The following is a 16565-nucleotide window of genomic DNA, read 5'->3' as shown; positions in this document are numbered from 1 at the left end:
GTGACTGGCTGGTGCGGGGGCCACTCAGCCTCGGAGGAAAATGAGTAGCTATGGCATATAAATGCGCATAGCGACCGGTGCCAGCATGGTAGGTAAACATTGGATTTTAGGATTATTGAGATATTGGGAAAATCCTACAATGCTGCAGTGAGCACCAAAGTTGTGACATAATAACACAAAGAAACTGCATTTACAAATCTACCAGAAGAACTATAATACGTAGGTACCTAATAGGTATCAGGTACCTACCAACTTACTATCTACCCTCTATGTTCAGCGATAATCACGTGTATGAAAATCGCCCGCGGTATTTAAAACGGATCGTACGATCCAAGGAGGTGAGGTTACCACTCCAATGCAAAACTGTAGAAACAATATCCTATCTCACCTCGTCCGAGCTCATCTCAGCCCTGTTCATAAACACAGCCTCTATGTTCAGCGATAATCACGTGTATGAAAATCGCCCGCGGTATTTAAAACGGATCGTACAGTCCAAGGAGGTGAGGTGATAAGTACTTGTCATCAAGAAAAAGTGAAGCCGAAAGTAGAAGTTCTGATCAGCTGATAGCTATCTCTCCTAGGAAAGAGAGGTACCGGTGCGGTGTTCGGTTTTGGATAAGTTTGTATTGTACCTACTTTGAAGTTTGATAAGCTGCAACGTGCAACCCAACAGGAGATGAATGGCTTTAGCTACAGGCGCAAAAAACTGTTTCAGAAAATAAGAAGAAAAAGAAAAATTCCGTTGGTCCTCATTTTTCCTGCTCTATGACTTTGAAACATCACACAAGTAAGCGCAACTGATCTATTGATCGCTTCAAAAAAAGTTTTTTTTTTTTTCATTTCTCTTCGGTGAGGGACTGAGGGTTCGAGTGATCAGAAATTTGTAAACACCCTGTATTTAAAGCTGGCTTCACTTTTCTTAAACCTTCATGAATCCACTACGGTTTGAGCTCCTTTGGAAAAATTTGAAAAGAAGTCAAAAACGTTGACACAACTTGAAAATAATTATTTTGAAGAAAAAAATTAGTTATTAATTTTTTAATCTTTCTAAATTCAAAAACAAGTTTTTAATAATATTTAAAATAAATCTAGTTGTAGAAATATTGTTTGAAATTTAATTTTAAGCTTCCACAACTTTTCCAAAGTAGTTTTGACTTTAATCTTTCTAAATTCAAAAACAAGTTTTTAATAATATTTAAAATAAATCTAGTTGTAGAAATATTGTTTGAAATTTAATTTTAAGCTTACACAACTTTTCCAAAGTAGTTTTGACTTCGGTATGACGTCATCAAATTGAAGCTCAAGAAAAAATTCACAATGGCAGCCGGCATTTTGCACCGCCATCTCTTCTCCGTAAACACTGCTCAAACTTCTTTCGCGTTTTGTTCTTCGCTTCTTGTTCGTAATTACGGCAAAAAAATGAGTCTGCCCAAGGTATTTTTCGACATGTCAGCCGATGGTGCTCCAGTAGGACGTATTGTCATGGAGGTAAGTTCCGTTTTGTCAATTTCCTTTTCCTTCGATTGTATTGCATCCTTGTTGACCAACACGAAATATGTTGTTGTTGTTGTTGACCACGGATGTTGTTGTTGTTGACCACGGATGTTGTTGTTGTTGTTGGTGTTGGTGTTGTTGTTGGTGTTGTTGTTGGTGTTGGTGTTGTTGTTGGTGTCGTTGTTTGTGTCGTTGTTGGTGTTGTTGTTGGTGTTGGTGTTGACCACGGATGTTGTTGTTGGTGTTGTTGTTGTTGACCACGGATGATGATGTTGTTGTTGTTGCCGCCTTGTTGTTTCCATGTTGTATTGCATCCAATGTCGGGCACATTTTGCTCTCGAACTTTCTATTGTTTCCACGAAACCCTGTGAACCTCTCCCAGGAAACGGGGCTGGAAAATTACCTTCATAATGCATGGAGGGGTCGTTCAACCTTGGAATGTCCTTGTGAAGGGATTTCAAAATCCGGAATCGTTCATGTTTGAGGTTAGAACTTCATGACCTACTGGCGTAGGATAGGAAGAATATCAGGGATAGCACCTACCTACATGTGCTGAAATTTAATCTGTGTAACAGTATTACAATCAAAGGTCCTATGATATTTGATATATAATAGACAAGCTTCTTAATCCTAATGTAGATGTAGATTCAAGTGCAGAGGGCCTGAGTAGAATTTGGTCCCTAGATTTCCATTCATATCTTGCCATGAGTCATGCCTTCTCATCAACTATCTGTATACATACTTATGGAAAATTACTGGAGATGTTTAAACCACATGTTTGTGTGAGCAAGTTGTATTTCCCCTTTATATTCAATGTCAATGATATCCATTAGGCAAACTTCACCACCCACCTAGTTGTTAAATTTCCTTTTTTGGTGAACAACTGAGCATTACATGCTGCTAGGGAACTGGATAGACAAGTCAAACTTGCCATTAAGGAGATACCGGAGAAAAATCTCGGGTAAGTGTAAAAGCAACAAAACAATGCTTTGAAAAAAAAGTTCTAGGAAACTGTAACAACGCAGGTCTTATCGCATCGAAAACGCAAAGAGGGAAGGAGCATAGGATAGGATAAAGATCGCCCCGTGTGGAAATCGAACCCACGACCTAGCGGTTACAAGACTTGCGCGGCGCTACCTTCAAAGCTAACTAAGCCCTGGTTCTCTCTTCTTTTTGTTATCCACTACCTTCCAAGCTGACTAGCCAGGCAAAACGATCAAGCCACCAGAAAGAGTTATGTTTTCTTAATATAGGAGAATGAAAATGACTGTTTTTCTGCTTTCCAGTGATGTACAACCACTTCACGAAGAGATCAAGCTTCACTCTCAGCTCCGTCATAGAAACATTGTACAATACTTGGGTTCCGTATCAGAGGAGGGCTACTTCAAAATATTCATGGAACAGGTCCCAGGAGGCAGTCTGTCAACGTTGTTACGGGTCAAGTGGGGCCCGTTGAAAGAAAATGAATCCACCATGTCATTCTATACAAAACAGATTCTGGAGGGTCTCAAGTATTTACATGGGCAGAAAATAGTACATCGGGATATTAAAGGTAAATTTTAGAGGTCTTATCATCCCGTAATCAAATAGAGAAGCAGGACAGAATAGGGAAAAGCCAGCCGTTCCGAGACTAAACCTTATCTGTTTAGGATAAAATCCGCCCCGGGTGGGAATCGAACCCGCGACCTAGTGCTTACAAGGTGGTACCCTCCAAGTTAACTAGTCAGGCTAAACTCCAAGTTTTAACTCGACATTTGTGCATTTAGTTTGTCTGTACCTCTGTCTTCTTTATCTTCTTATTTCATCATAACTTTCAAACGGTTTGTATGATTTGAATGAAATTTGGCAGAAATGCTCAACACATAATGGGCATTTTCTCACTAGATTTTAGGTCCGACAGGTCTTGTGGGGTCCCCCGTGGGAGTATTTTTTCTTTTAAGTAAAACAATTGACCATACACAAACAAAATAATTTATAATCCAATCTATTTCAGGTGATAACGTTCTAGTGAACACATACAGTGGAGTTGTGAAGATATCAGACTTTGGTACTTCCAAGCGCCTAGCAGGTCTATGTCCTAGTGCTGAAACATTCACGGGTACTCTGCAGTATATGGCACCTGAAGTTATTGATAAGGGACAACGGGGATATGGCGCTCCGGTAAGACAAAGAGATAAAATCAATCCATGCTGTAGAATAGAATATAAAAAAATGAACTCGGAACGGCTGGCTTTCTCCTATCTTGTACTCCTTTTCTGTACGTTTTTGTGACGATAAGACCTCCATTGTTACAGTTCCCTCTATCAAACAACTTTTTTCCTTCTTTATGAATAACAATAATAAGGCTGAAACATTCACGGGTACTCTGCAGTATATGGCACCTGAAGTTATTGATAAGGGACAACGGGGATATGGCGCTCCGGTAAGACAAAAAGTTGTAAAAATAATAATTATAATAAATAGTTGTAAAAGCATGGTCGAAAAAAAATAGGCGCTTGGAACTCTGGCTGAGGGACTATAAACAGAGAGTAGATAGTCTGGCTGAGGGACTATAAACAGAGAGTAGATAGTCTGGCTGAGGGACTATAAACAGAGAGTAGATAGTCTGGCTGACAGTGACTGACTATTGGGATGTGGCTACATTCTTCGAGATCTCTGTACTGGCAGAAGATTATGGGAAAGCTATTCAAGCAGCAGAGTGCATGTTCAAACTCAAACCTCCTGACTGGTAAGCTAACAACACTTTGTATTTATTTATCCTTACACTTTACTTATCCTAAATTATATTAATATACAAAGTGTATTACCAAATATTACCTGTGCCCTAAATCACCAAAGTATGGAAAAGTATTTACAATTCCATATTTCGATAGGATTCGTCCAAATTCAAAATTCTGCTTTTCCATTGGCTATTACACTTGTAAGATACTTTTCCATACTTTGGTGATTTAGGGCACTGGTCAGTAAAGAAGTGTGTTCCCCCATTCGTAGAAGCCTAAATAAATTCCATGTACTACGTCCAATGGTAAATACCTAACCCTTCTACGACTAATGGTAAATATTTCGTTGTGGACCTCCTTCACCTGTTTTACTGATACGTTTTAAGGAGGGCTCTGCCGATAAAGATGATCTTTTATCAGCAAATCGACACATGTGCCGATTTGCTGATAAAAGATTAACAATTTGTGAAGAACTGATCAGTTCATTGGATTTATGTAATAAATTTCAAGTTTAAAAGGCCCTATAAAATTATGAATGGACTCACGGAGAGAATGGAACTAAGCTCCGCTCTAAGGATGATAACAATAGGGTATTCTACTATTCTCTCTTTTTGGGGATCACCAATATTCTTCAAATGTAAGATCTTTGCCTTAACAATAGACATTTTGATTACGAGGATCACAACCTTTGGAGTTCTTTCCATTCAACAGCTGCGCTGTAAATTTGGACAACCAACGGTATCGGGCTCTCTCAAATATTAGGATTTCCTAATCGACTGAAACCGTACACTGTCCCGACAGCATAGATTTACCTCGTCAATCGACGGCCGTGGATCTATGTATGGCCACAGCTTTATTCTGCGCTAACAACTGGGTCTGATCTTCACATTACCTATTCACAGATGGCGCTTCATACTCGGGCACTTTCAAATAGATACTCGACTCGGAGTGTCGCTTGGTATCCACTCTGTTGGGTGAGTGTGAGTCTGAGTGAGGGTTAGGATGAGACTGAGTGGAGTACCAAGAGTACTTCTTCCTAGAACAAAACTGACATTTAGCACACAAACACGCATTCAGTTAATGTTGTTAGTACAAGCCAAATAGAGAATAGTAAATATAAATAAATGCAATCATTCTGGGTTAAATTCGATTGGTAGCAACACTCCAAAACGGCACTCAAAAATAGGTGCTCTTTTTAGAAGAAATTCAAAACTCTCACTGAAGTGTATGCATAGGTAAGTGTTTCCAACTGAACCTGAATTCGGCCTTTAAACTCAAAGGGTTAACGGGTCTAAATCATTGTAATGAAAAGAAATGAGATGTATTCCCACTAGAAAGCAGGTAATGTTTCAGTCACAGTGCTTTTGATAAAGAGTCAAATGTTTTATACACGATTAGATGGCAGTGAACATACTGTAACTTAAACGGCAGATGTGACAAGTCCTATTGAATTACCAGGAAGAATATTTTTAATGTACTGAAGCGCTACCTGCACTATAGTGGAAATCCGACTTTTCCTCATTTACATTCTTTCAAAGAATACGGGTTATTTCTAAGTAATAGGTATTTAGTTGCATTCCAAGACTGTCTTCAGGGACGCTCTTCCACCTGACCACACACACTGGTATACTCACGTATCATCCCCAGTAGGTGACAAGGGCATATTCTTATCTCCTCCATTATTCCCTGTACACACTAGATTAGTATTCACTGAGATGTGTCTACTGTGTGGTGTAGGGGTAACAGGGGCGGAACTAGAACTGTTAATACCCCCAGGACCAGGCACGGATACAGAGCGACTGATTTGAGGAGGGGCCACCAGGGCGCGGGACGTTTTCTTTTTCCTGCAAGGGCGGAAAGTAGTTGCATTCCAAGACTGTCTTCAGGGACGCTCTTCCACCTGACCACACACACTGGTATACTCACGTATCATCCCCAGTAGGTGACAGGGGCATATTCTTATCTCCTCCATTATTTCCTGTACACACTAGATTAGTATTCACTGAGATGTGTCTACTGTGTGGTGTAGGGGTAACAGGGGCGGAACTAGAACTGTTAATACCCCCAGGACCAGGCACGGATACAGAGCGACTGATTTGAGGAGGGGCCACCAGGGCGCGGGACGTTTTCTTTTTCCTGCAAGGGCGGAAAACATACAATAGAAACGTAAACTAGAGGTATACATTTACATTATGTACGTTATAAATTTACTTTTTTAAAACCAATAGGTATTGAATGTCGTGCGATGTTCACACCAGTTTTTGTTGTTTGATAGAGGGAACTGTAACAATGGAGGTCTTATCGTCACAAAAACGTACAGAAAAGGAGTACAAGATAGGAGAAAGCCAGCCATTCCGAGAAAGAACCTTATCTGTGTAAAAAAAAAAATCGCCCCGGGCGGGAATCGAACCTGCAACTTGGCGCTTCCAAGGCAGGCGCTACCCTCCAAGATAATGGGAGACGTTAATGGTCAGAAAAGACCTAAAAAGGAGCTTACAAAAATATGTTGTAGCAAAACGTAAGTAAGCTAGATTATAGCTTACTTATATGTTGTAGCGAAACGTAAGTAAGCTAGATTATAGCTTACCTATATGTTGTAGCAAAACGTAAGTAAGCTAGATTATAGCTTACTTATATGTTGTAGCGAAACGTAAGTAAGCTAGATTATAGCTTACCTATATGTTGTAGCAAAACGTAAGTAAGCTAGATTATAGCTTACTTATATGTTGTAGCGAAACGTAAGTAAGCTAGATTATAGCTTACCTATATGTTGTAGCAAAACGTAAGTAAGCTAGATTATAGCTTACCTATATGTTGTAGCAAAACGTAAGTAAGCTAGATTATAGCTTACCTATATGTTGTAGCAAAACGTAAGTAAGCTAGATTATAGCTTACCTATATGTTGTAGCAAAACGTAAGTAAGCTAGATTATAGCTTACCTATATGTTGTAGCAAAACGTAAGTAAGCTAGATTATAGCTTACCTATATGTTGTAGCAAAACGTAAGTAAGCTAGATTATAGCTTACCTATATGTTGTAGCAAAACGTAAGTAAGCTAGTCAGCTCCCATGGCGTAGTGGTCACTGCGCTCGCCTTGCACGCGGGAGACCCGGGTTCGATTCCCGGCGGGGTCAAGAAATTTGTATCATGCAAATGATTGATTCCGTGACTGGCCGTTACGGGGCCCACTCAGCCTCGTGAGGAAAATGAGTAGCTATGTAATATAAATGCGCATAGCGACCGGTGCCAGCATGGTAGGTAATTGGGAGCTGGATTATTGCGATATATGTATTTGGAAAAATCCTACAATGCTGCAGTGAGCACCAAAAGTTGTGAAATAATAACACAAAGAAAGACATTTATTTTCATTTTTTTATATTCTATTCTACAGCATGGATTGATTTTATCTCTTTGTCTTACCGGAGCGCCATATCCCCGTTGTCCCTTATCAATAACTTCAGGTGCCATATACTGCAGAGTACCCGTGAATGTTTCAGCACTAGGACATAGACCTGCTAGGCGCTTGGAAGTACCAAAGTCTGATATCTTCACAACTCCACTGTATGTGTTCACTAGAACGTTATCACCTGAAATAGATTGGATTATAAATTATTTTGTTTGTGTATGGTCAATTGTTTTACTTAAAAGAAAAAATACTCCCACGGGGGACCCCACAAGACCTGTCGGACCTAAAATCTAGTGAGAAAATGCCCATTATGTGTTGAGCATTTCTGCCAAATTTCATTCAAATCATACAAACCGTTTGAAAGTTATGATGAAATAAGAAGATAAAGAAGACAGAGGTACAGACAAACTAAATGCACAAATGTCGAGTTAAAACTTGGAGTTTAGCCTGACTAGTTAACTTGGAGGGTACCACCTTGTAAGCACTAGGTCGCGGGTTCGATTCCCACCCGGGGCGGATTTTATCCTAAACAGATAAGGTTTAGTCTCGGAACGGCTGGCTTTTCCCTATTCTGTCCTGCTTCTCTATTTGATTACGGGATGATAAGACCTCTAAAATTTACCTTTAATATCCCGATGTACTATTTTCTGCCCATGTAAATACTTGAGACCCTCCAGAATCTGTTTTGTATAGAATGACATGGTGGATTCATTTTCTTTCAACGGGCCCCACTTGACCCGTAACAACGTTGACAGACTGCCTCCTGGGACCTGTTCCATGAATATTTTGAAGTAGCCCTCCTCAGATACGGAACCCAAGTATTGTACAATGTTTCTATGACGGAGCTGAGAGTGAAGCTTGATCTCTTCATGAAGTGGTTGTACATCACTGGAAAGCAGAAAAACAGTCATTTTCATTTTCCTATATTAAGAAAACATAACTCTTTCTGGTGGCTTGATCGTTTTGCCTGGCTAGTCAGCTTGGAAGGTAGTGGACAACAAAAAGAAGAGAGAACCACGGCTTAGTTAGCTTTGAAGGTAGCGCCGCGCAAGTCTTGTAAGCGCTAGGTCGTGGGGTTCGATTCTCACACGGGGCGATCTTTATCCTATCCTATATCCTATGCTCCTTCCCTCTTTGCGTTTTCGATGCGATAAGACCTGCGTTGTTACAGTTTCCTAGAACTTTTTTTTTCAAAGCATTGTTTTTGTTGCTTTTACACTTACCCGAGATTTTTCTCCGGTATCTCCTTAATGGCAAGTTTGACTTGTCTATCCAGTTCCCTAGCAGCATACACTACACCATATGAACCTTTACCTAGTTCTATTCTATTACCAGCCTCATCGAAATCATACTCAAACTGAAATCATAGAGAACAAGTTGGTTAGAAATTTGTGAAAATAAAATAAAAAAAAAAAAAATTGGAACTCACTTGCTACTTTATCGAAGCTAACTAGGCTGACTACATCAGAGTTTGTGGCTATTCAATTTTCTTCTTCCATTACTTTGGAATCGGTTTCGTATTACTTCAAGGTACTTTCTTTTACACCCCTATACGGGAAAGGAAAAGTTTGGTCAGAAAATTTCTTCCTTGGATGGGATTGGAACCCAGCATCTCCGGGTTGGGAGTCAGTGCTCTAACTACTCAGCCACCAAGGTGAACCATGTTGTTAATAGAGTAATTACTTATAGTCTAGTTGTTTAGTAATTATCTCCCTTAAAGCGTCGCTTAAAAAAAAAAAATATCTAGAACTCACTTGCTACTTTCCAAGCTAACTAGGTATCTTCCTATATTAAATCAGAACTACTCTTGCATTACTTCAAGGCGTTCTTTTACACCCATACCTACCTATCCAAAAACGGAAAAGTTTGGTTATAAAATTTCTTCACCGAACCCAGTAAATCCGGGTTGGAGTACTAACTATTAATCACTCGGCCACAAAGGTGATTAATAGCGTACCTATAGGCTATACAGTATACACTCACCTATTGAGAGCAAACAAGTACAGAAAGCGTAGCATAGGGGTCTGCATGTATTTCTTCTTAGTGGGGATAGTTCTGAGATCTTCCACCAGCTGTACCATAGCATCGTAATCCTGTAAATCAATCAACAGTAGTAGTTTTTCCAAGAGGTTTGCTAGAGGGAACTGTAACTGCTAAGGTCTTATTGTCCCCAAATAAGGAAGGAGACCAGCTGTACCATAGCATCGTAATCCTGTAAATCAATCAACAGTAGTAGTTTTTCCAAGAGGTTTGCTAGAGGGAACTGTAACTGCTGAGTTCTTATTGTCCCCAAATAGGGAAGGAATTCTACCAGCTGTACCATAGCATCGTAATCCTGTAAATCAATCAACAGTAGTAGTTTTTCCAAGAGGTTTGCTAGAGGGAACTGTAACAGCTGAGGTCTTATTGTCCCCAAATAGGGAAGGAGGACAGGATAGGAGAAAGCCGGCGGTTCCGAGAATGAACCTTATCAATTTAGGATAAAATCCGCTAAGGGCAGGAATCGAACCCGCGACCTAGCGCTTATAAGGCAGACGCGTTACTAACCAAGCAAACTAGGCTGGCACAGTTAAGTTAAGACTCACCCATTCACTCTCTGGCCGAGTGGGTATTACACTAGCCTTGCACACCTAGAGTCTTGGGTTCGATTCCCGCCAGAATCGAAGTTTCGTAGCATCCGTTGTCGATTCACTTACCTGTATATCTCGGAAGGACATGAGAACATTAAGTACCACTTCTCCGGATAAAACCTTAGGATCATCCAGTCTTTGTCTTAAGTTATACTTCCCACTACACACGACACGATTTTTCCCCGAACGACAAGTGGGAACGGACCTTAAGCTAATAGTCGGAAGAGAGCACACATTATTATTGGTAAACAGTAAGAGGGTAAACTACACCAAATGTTTAAATTAATAACCAATTAATTAAACGTCTCAAAATGCAGAAAAAAACTTCTACAAATTCACTCATAAAATTTGTACAGAGTCAAAAAAAATGCGAGATTGTAAACCCGGACCCGGAGTAATAAAAATTGTCTCTCACGATTTCCAGAAAATTGACAACGAAATCAAAACCGAAGTAGACGTGGCTACAAAGAAAGCAAAAGAAGAACCAGAAATACCACTGGAAGAGTTAACAGCTGATATTTATTCTCATCCTATTGAACAAGAAATACGCAATGTAACACCATTCAACAATCTGAAACACAAGGCCATAGGAAAACCTATCAATGTGTAACAATACCAAAACATGCTTTGGACTTTAGAACTCGGAACTGGTGTGAAATTCAAGAAGATACCTAGTTAATGCTGTACTTAGGTTGAAATGTAACACCATTCAACAATCTGAAACACAAGGCCATAGGAAAACCTATCAATGTGTAACAATACCAAAACATGCTTTGGACTTTAGGACAAGGAAGTGGTGTGAAATCCAAGAAGATACCTAATTAATGCTGTACTTAGGTTGGTATTTTGTAAAGAAAATAAGTAACAGCCTTCAAGTGCTTCTAGTAAGGTATTGGATCCATAACCAAGGGAACTACAATTTGAATCTGAATAAAACACAAGTGATTGTTAATAAATAAATTAATATTTAGTATATTGTAATGAAAGTGAAGTGTTAGACATGGTAAACGAACACCATAGTGTGGGGGGGAGCTTTTACAATTTACAGCATTGTAACAAAAACTCAAGTAGACTACCCACCTCTGAGCTTTCAAAGTCATCCGAGTTCTCATGTACGTAGAGAAAGAGACTACGCTCATCTCGTTTGTACAGACTGAAACATAGAACACAAATGATTATAGTGTTCGAGTCTTATTTTAATGTGTCCGTATTTGTGTCATATTGTCATTTTTTCCAATCTTTGTGGGTTTTTCATAAATGCAACGATTTCTTTAAAGATTCTCAGTTTTTTTTTTCGTCTTTCTTTTACTACCAAATTCCATGAGGCGTTTGCGATATCCCTGAGAGCAAATTCGCAGTTTCGCAGACCTGAAGGCTTCTGACCTTTCAGAAGCGGTGTCTTTTTTTCGTGGCGGTCTTTCCGCGAATTCATGCTTTCTTTTCTAAATTACCCGTAGCACATTGACTGCACCAATTCCCAGTAGATCACTGAAGTTAAGCAACGTTACGCGTAGTTAGTAAACCCGTAGCACATTGACTGCACCAATTCCCAGTAGATCACTGAAGTTAAGCAACGTTACGCGTAGTTAGTAATCAGATGGGAGACCTACAATAGAGTAATTACTTATAGTCTGGTTGTTTAGTAAACTCACCTATTGAGAGCAAACAGATATAGAAAGCGTAGCATAGGGGTCTGCATGTATTTCTTCTTAGTGGGGATAGTTCTCAGATCTTCCACCAGCTGTACCATAGCATCGTAATCCTGTAAATCAATCAACAGTAGTAGTTTTTACAAGAGGTTTGCTAGAGGGAACTGTAACTGCTGAGGTCTTATTGTCCCCAAATAGGAAAGGAGGACAGGATAGGAGAACGCCGGTGGTTCCGAGAATGAACCTTATCTGTTTAGGATAAAATCCGCTAAGGGCAGGAATCGAACCCGCAACCTAGCGCTTATAAGGCAGACGCACTACCAACCAAGCAAACTAGGCTGGCACAGTTAAGTTAAGACTCACCCATTCACTCTCTGGCCGAGTGGGTATCACACTAGCCTTGCACACCTAGAGTCTTGGGTTCGATTCCCGTCAGAATCGAAGTTTCGTAGCATCCGTTGTCGATTCACTTACCTGTATATCTCGGAAGGACATGAGAACATTGAGTACCACTTCTCCGGATAAAACCTTAGGATCATCCAGTCTTTGTCTTAAGTTATAGAGAGCTGTCTTCAGTTCTTCTCCTGAGTACATTTCCCTTGCCTTCCTTAGATCAGCTAGAAACTTCTCCTTAATGTGAACCCTGTAAACAAATACAGGATCTTTGTAAAGTCTTTCCCAACGCTGGATCTCTCAAGACCTGCTTGAAATTTTAAACGTCGAGACGCTTACCTGTTATATTTTTTTGGAAGACCAAGGCCGACGTTATGACTTTTTTTCCTTTTAGGAGCTTTAACACTACGGACAGTAGGTAGGTCGTTCGCGCCGAAATGACAATCAATAAATATTTAAATTTTCCATGTTTTTTCTTCATTCTTCATGTTACATTTGAAGATTCACTTCTGTTAATAAATCAAGCGTGTCGGCAGGCTCGCGAAAGTCAAGAGTTCGAAGCGCCGTGCCGCTCAGCTTATTAATTTTAACATCCTCTTTTTTCACTTTCCTTAAAAAATAAAAAAAAAAAAAAAAAAAAAAAAAAACGTTGAGACGCTTAGCTATTTTATTTTTGGAGGACCAGGGCCGAACGTATGACCTTCTTGATGTTTAATTTTTTCATGTTCTTCCTTCATTCTTTATGTTACATTCTAAGCTTTACTTACTTCTGTTAATAAATCAAGCGTGTCAGGAGACGTGCGTACGTCAAGAGTTCGAAGCGCTGCCACCAGGCCTATTCATTTTTTTCCTCTCTTTCTCTTTCTCCTCTTTTCCCTCTTTCTGCTTGCTCAATCACACTCTCTCTCAAGGCCTTTTCCCAGATTAACCCGATTTTTTTTTTTCTGAAGGTCCTGTAGGCAATGTAATTTAAATGAGTGTTCCTCCCACTATGCATGACAAGTGGAAACGGGATCTTACTTGGATTGTATTTCGACATCCTGCAGTATCTTCTTGAGTCTCACAGTCAAGGGTACGCGGGGTTCGAGACTCGGTCTCTGCTCAGAAGTAACAGACAGTGTGTGTGTGGTCAGACAAGAACCACAATCCTCCAGCCGGTAGGTGACAAATGTATAGCCCTGACATGACATCTGAAACCAAGAGGGTTCGAAAGGTCTTGAGTTTGATGCTCAGCATCAATAAAAAAAACTGTTCAGCCAAAAATCGACTACATTCTTTCTATTTTTTATTATTGTTTTTTAAAGAGGTTTGATAGATGGAATTGTAACAAAATGAAGGTCTCATTGTCCTGAAATCGAAGAGAGAGGACAGGGTAGGAGAAAACCAGCCATTCTGAGAAGCAACATTCTTTAACAAGTTAGATTCAGTTAACTGTTTAGGATTAAGTCTGCCCTGGGTAGGAATCGATCTCACGACCTAGAGCTTACAAAGTAGCACACTTACTAATCTAAGCCAACTAGTCTGGCTTCCTCCTCTTCTTTTTATCACCCCCCCCCCATCTCTAGATTACCTTGACTCTAACTGCAGTTTCTGTATCACAATCATTGTAGAGGAGAATGTTCTGTTTCATGCCAAAACTCTCCCGCACACCTAGATGATACAACAGAGAACTCCTCTGCTCTTGAATGGAAATATCCACAATAGCCACGTCTGCATTATAGAACAACTCCACCACTTCTGTCTTCTGCCAATCCAACCTCTCAAACTGAAACCAAAACAAACAGAAAATCAGTCTCTTGATCTAGAAACCAAAAGTATTTAGGTAACTAAAAAATTAAATACCTATGTCTTTTGTAAAACAAATCTAGATATTGTTTTAGATATTTCTTTTCTCCCAGATTTTTGGCGTCCACCCCATAGTAAACAGAAAATAATTAAGCTTCCCCCCCCCCTATTATTATGACCCTGTTTACACACACCTCCTTCTATTAGGTACCTATCTACCTCCTCAAGTAGATAGGTACCTATGTTACTGACCTCAATAAGATTAAGTTTAGCATTGACCAGGGAGCAGGCTTGAATAATTTCATCCAAAGCTCTTCTCCGATGGCTTAGATCACTTGGTACACTGACATCAATAACACATACTACATCCATAAGAGCCTTACTGGATAAGCTTGACTGACTGTCTGTCTCGCTAGAATGGAAATATCCACAATAGCCACGTCTGCATTATAGAACAACTCCACCACTTCTGTCTTCTGCCAATCCAACCTCTCAAACTGAAATCAAAACAAATAGAAAATGAGTCTAGAAACCAAACAAGTAGGTAGGTAGGTAACTAAGATATAAAGACAAGTCTTTTGTAAAACAAGTCTAGATATTATTTTAGATATTTCTTTTCTCTCAAATTTTTGAAGTCCAGCTCATAATAAAGGGGGAAAAATAGGTACCCAAACAAGGAGACCTCAATAAGATGTTACTGACCTCAATAAGATTAAGTTTAGCATTGACCAGGGAGCAGGCTTGAATAATTTCATCCAAAGCTCTTCTCCGATGGCTTAGATCACTTGGTACACTGACATCAATAACACATACTACATCCATAAGAGCCTTACTGGATAAGCTTGACTGACTGTCTGTCTCACTGTGACTGTCTGCAATTAAAATCAATCAAAGAACTTGTTCAATGGAACATCAAATAATAAGCATACTTATCAGAGACACAAAATATCATTCAGGAATGAGTCAACATGAGAACAACAGGAGTAACTTGTTGAAATGTTAACAATCAAAATACAAGTGTTTTTTTTTCTTTCTTTTTTTACTCTGGGGCTTGAACCCAGAACCTTTTTTATGGCAAGGAAGTTCCTTATCATTGGATCAACTTTGTCCCAATAATGCCCAATGTTAGTACACAACATTATTGGTATCACAGCTTTATTTTGCTCTGCAACAAATTTGCTTACACAACCAAGAACATAATATATTATTTACATTTATACCTAATAAATAAGTCTAGGTATTGATTGAGATAACTTGGTATCAATAACATCACAATACAGTGTCACTTGGTGTGTGGGTGTTATTTTACATTCCCTCTAAAATAGAACTCTTATGGCTCAAGTAATGAATTAAATAACTTACCCAATATATCATCAACAGGTACATTCAAATTAGTAGGCATGATTGAATTTTATCCTTCTCTTTCTACAGGTTGACAAGGACTTCCAGGATCAACAAAACTTGAAACAGGGTGACGAGAGAGATTCAATTTTACATGGTTTTTCTCCGTTTTTCACACAATTGCATGAATGGGAGCTTGAGATTCACGAACATTGGATGATCACTGATATATTAATTCCTTAATAACGTTAATTCAAGTGCATAGGTATTATCTTCCAAAATTGAATTGGGCTTCTTATCAATTATCAGTTTAGGTACCTACTTATCAAACTGGCATCCAGTGAAACAGGGTGACAAGAGAGAGATTCAATTTTACATGGTTTTTCTCCGTTTTTCACACAATTGCATGAATGGGAGCTTGAGATTCACAAACATTGGATGATCACTGATAAATTAATTCCTTAATAATGTTAATTCAAGTGCATATTATCTTCCAAAATTGAATTGGGCTTATCAATTATCAGTTTAGGTACTTATCAGACTGGCATCCAGACGTGAAACAGGGTGACAAGAGAGAGATTCAATTTTACATGGTTTTTCTCCGTTTTTCACACAATTGCATGAATGGGAGCTTGAGATTCACGTACAATGGATGATCACTGATATATTAATTCCTTAATAACGTTAATTCAAGTGCTATTATCTTCCAAAATTGAATTGGGCTTCTTATCAATTATCAGTTTAGGTACCTACTTATCAAACTGGCATCCAGACATACCTACTCCAACTCCATAAAGAAACACTCAACATACATTTTACAGATAACACAAAACACACATTTTATACTACGAATACAAAGAAATGGTCTAGTTAAAACACTTTAATTAATAATTATTATTAAAATAATTAAGAAAATAGATTATTATTATTTTTCAAAAATAGAACATTTTTAAAAAAAGGCGCCATTGCGGCCATTTTGTCAAGTACCGTTCAAGATCGGAAGAGCATCAATGAGTCAATACTCTCCTACTCCTGCCAACTATCAAGCAGTTACAGAACTGCTTTTTTTTTTTATTTTGCTATTCGAAACTTTTTCTGCATTTTTATTAGTACCTTATCCTGGTCTGAAGTTTTAGTTCCTGCCACT

General features: G+C 39.1%; 1 protein-coding gene and 1 long non-coding RNA gene across 2 annotated transcripts in view; both read right to left on the bottom strand.

The window, feature by feature from the left end:
• Window positions 1-16565, bottom strand: part of LOC103511857 (mitogen-activated protein kinase kinase kinase 15) — a 35226-nt gene that overhangs the window by 12129 nt on the left and 6532 nt on the right. Inside the window, exons 7-9 of the mRNA XM_026825484.1 lie at window positions 8844-8977; window positions 8243-8508; window positions 7635-7801 (exon numbers count right to left, since the gene is read on the bottom strand). Of these exons, the coding sequence (XP_026681285.1) occupies window positions 7635-7801; window positions 8243-8508; window positions 8844-8977 (567 nt within the window). The remainder of the gene's footprint in view (window positions 1-7634; window positions 7802-8242; window positions 8509-8843; window positions 8978-16565) is intronic.
• LOC113468521 lies at window positions 9639-10403 on the bottom strand. Its single transcript, XR_003392248.1, has 2 exons — window positions 10317-10403; window positions 9639-9713 (listed from the first exon to the last, which is right to left on the bottom strand). It is a non-coding gene; the product is annotated as an uncharacterized LOC113468521 (long non-coding RNA).

This window comes from Diaphorina citri, unplaced genomic scaffold (genome assembly GCF_000475195.1).
Source record: "Diaphorina citri unplaced genomic scaffold, Diaci psyllid genome assembly version 1.1 scaffold759, whole genome shotgun sequence".
In the NCBI taxonomy this organism is placed as follows: Eukaryota; Metazoa; Arthropoda; class Insecta; order Hemiptera; family Psyllidae; genus Diaphorina; species Diaphorina citri.
This window is presented reverse-complemented; position numbering and strand designations above follow the sequence as displayed.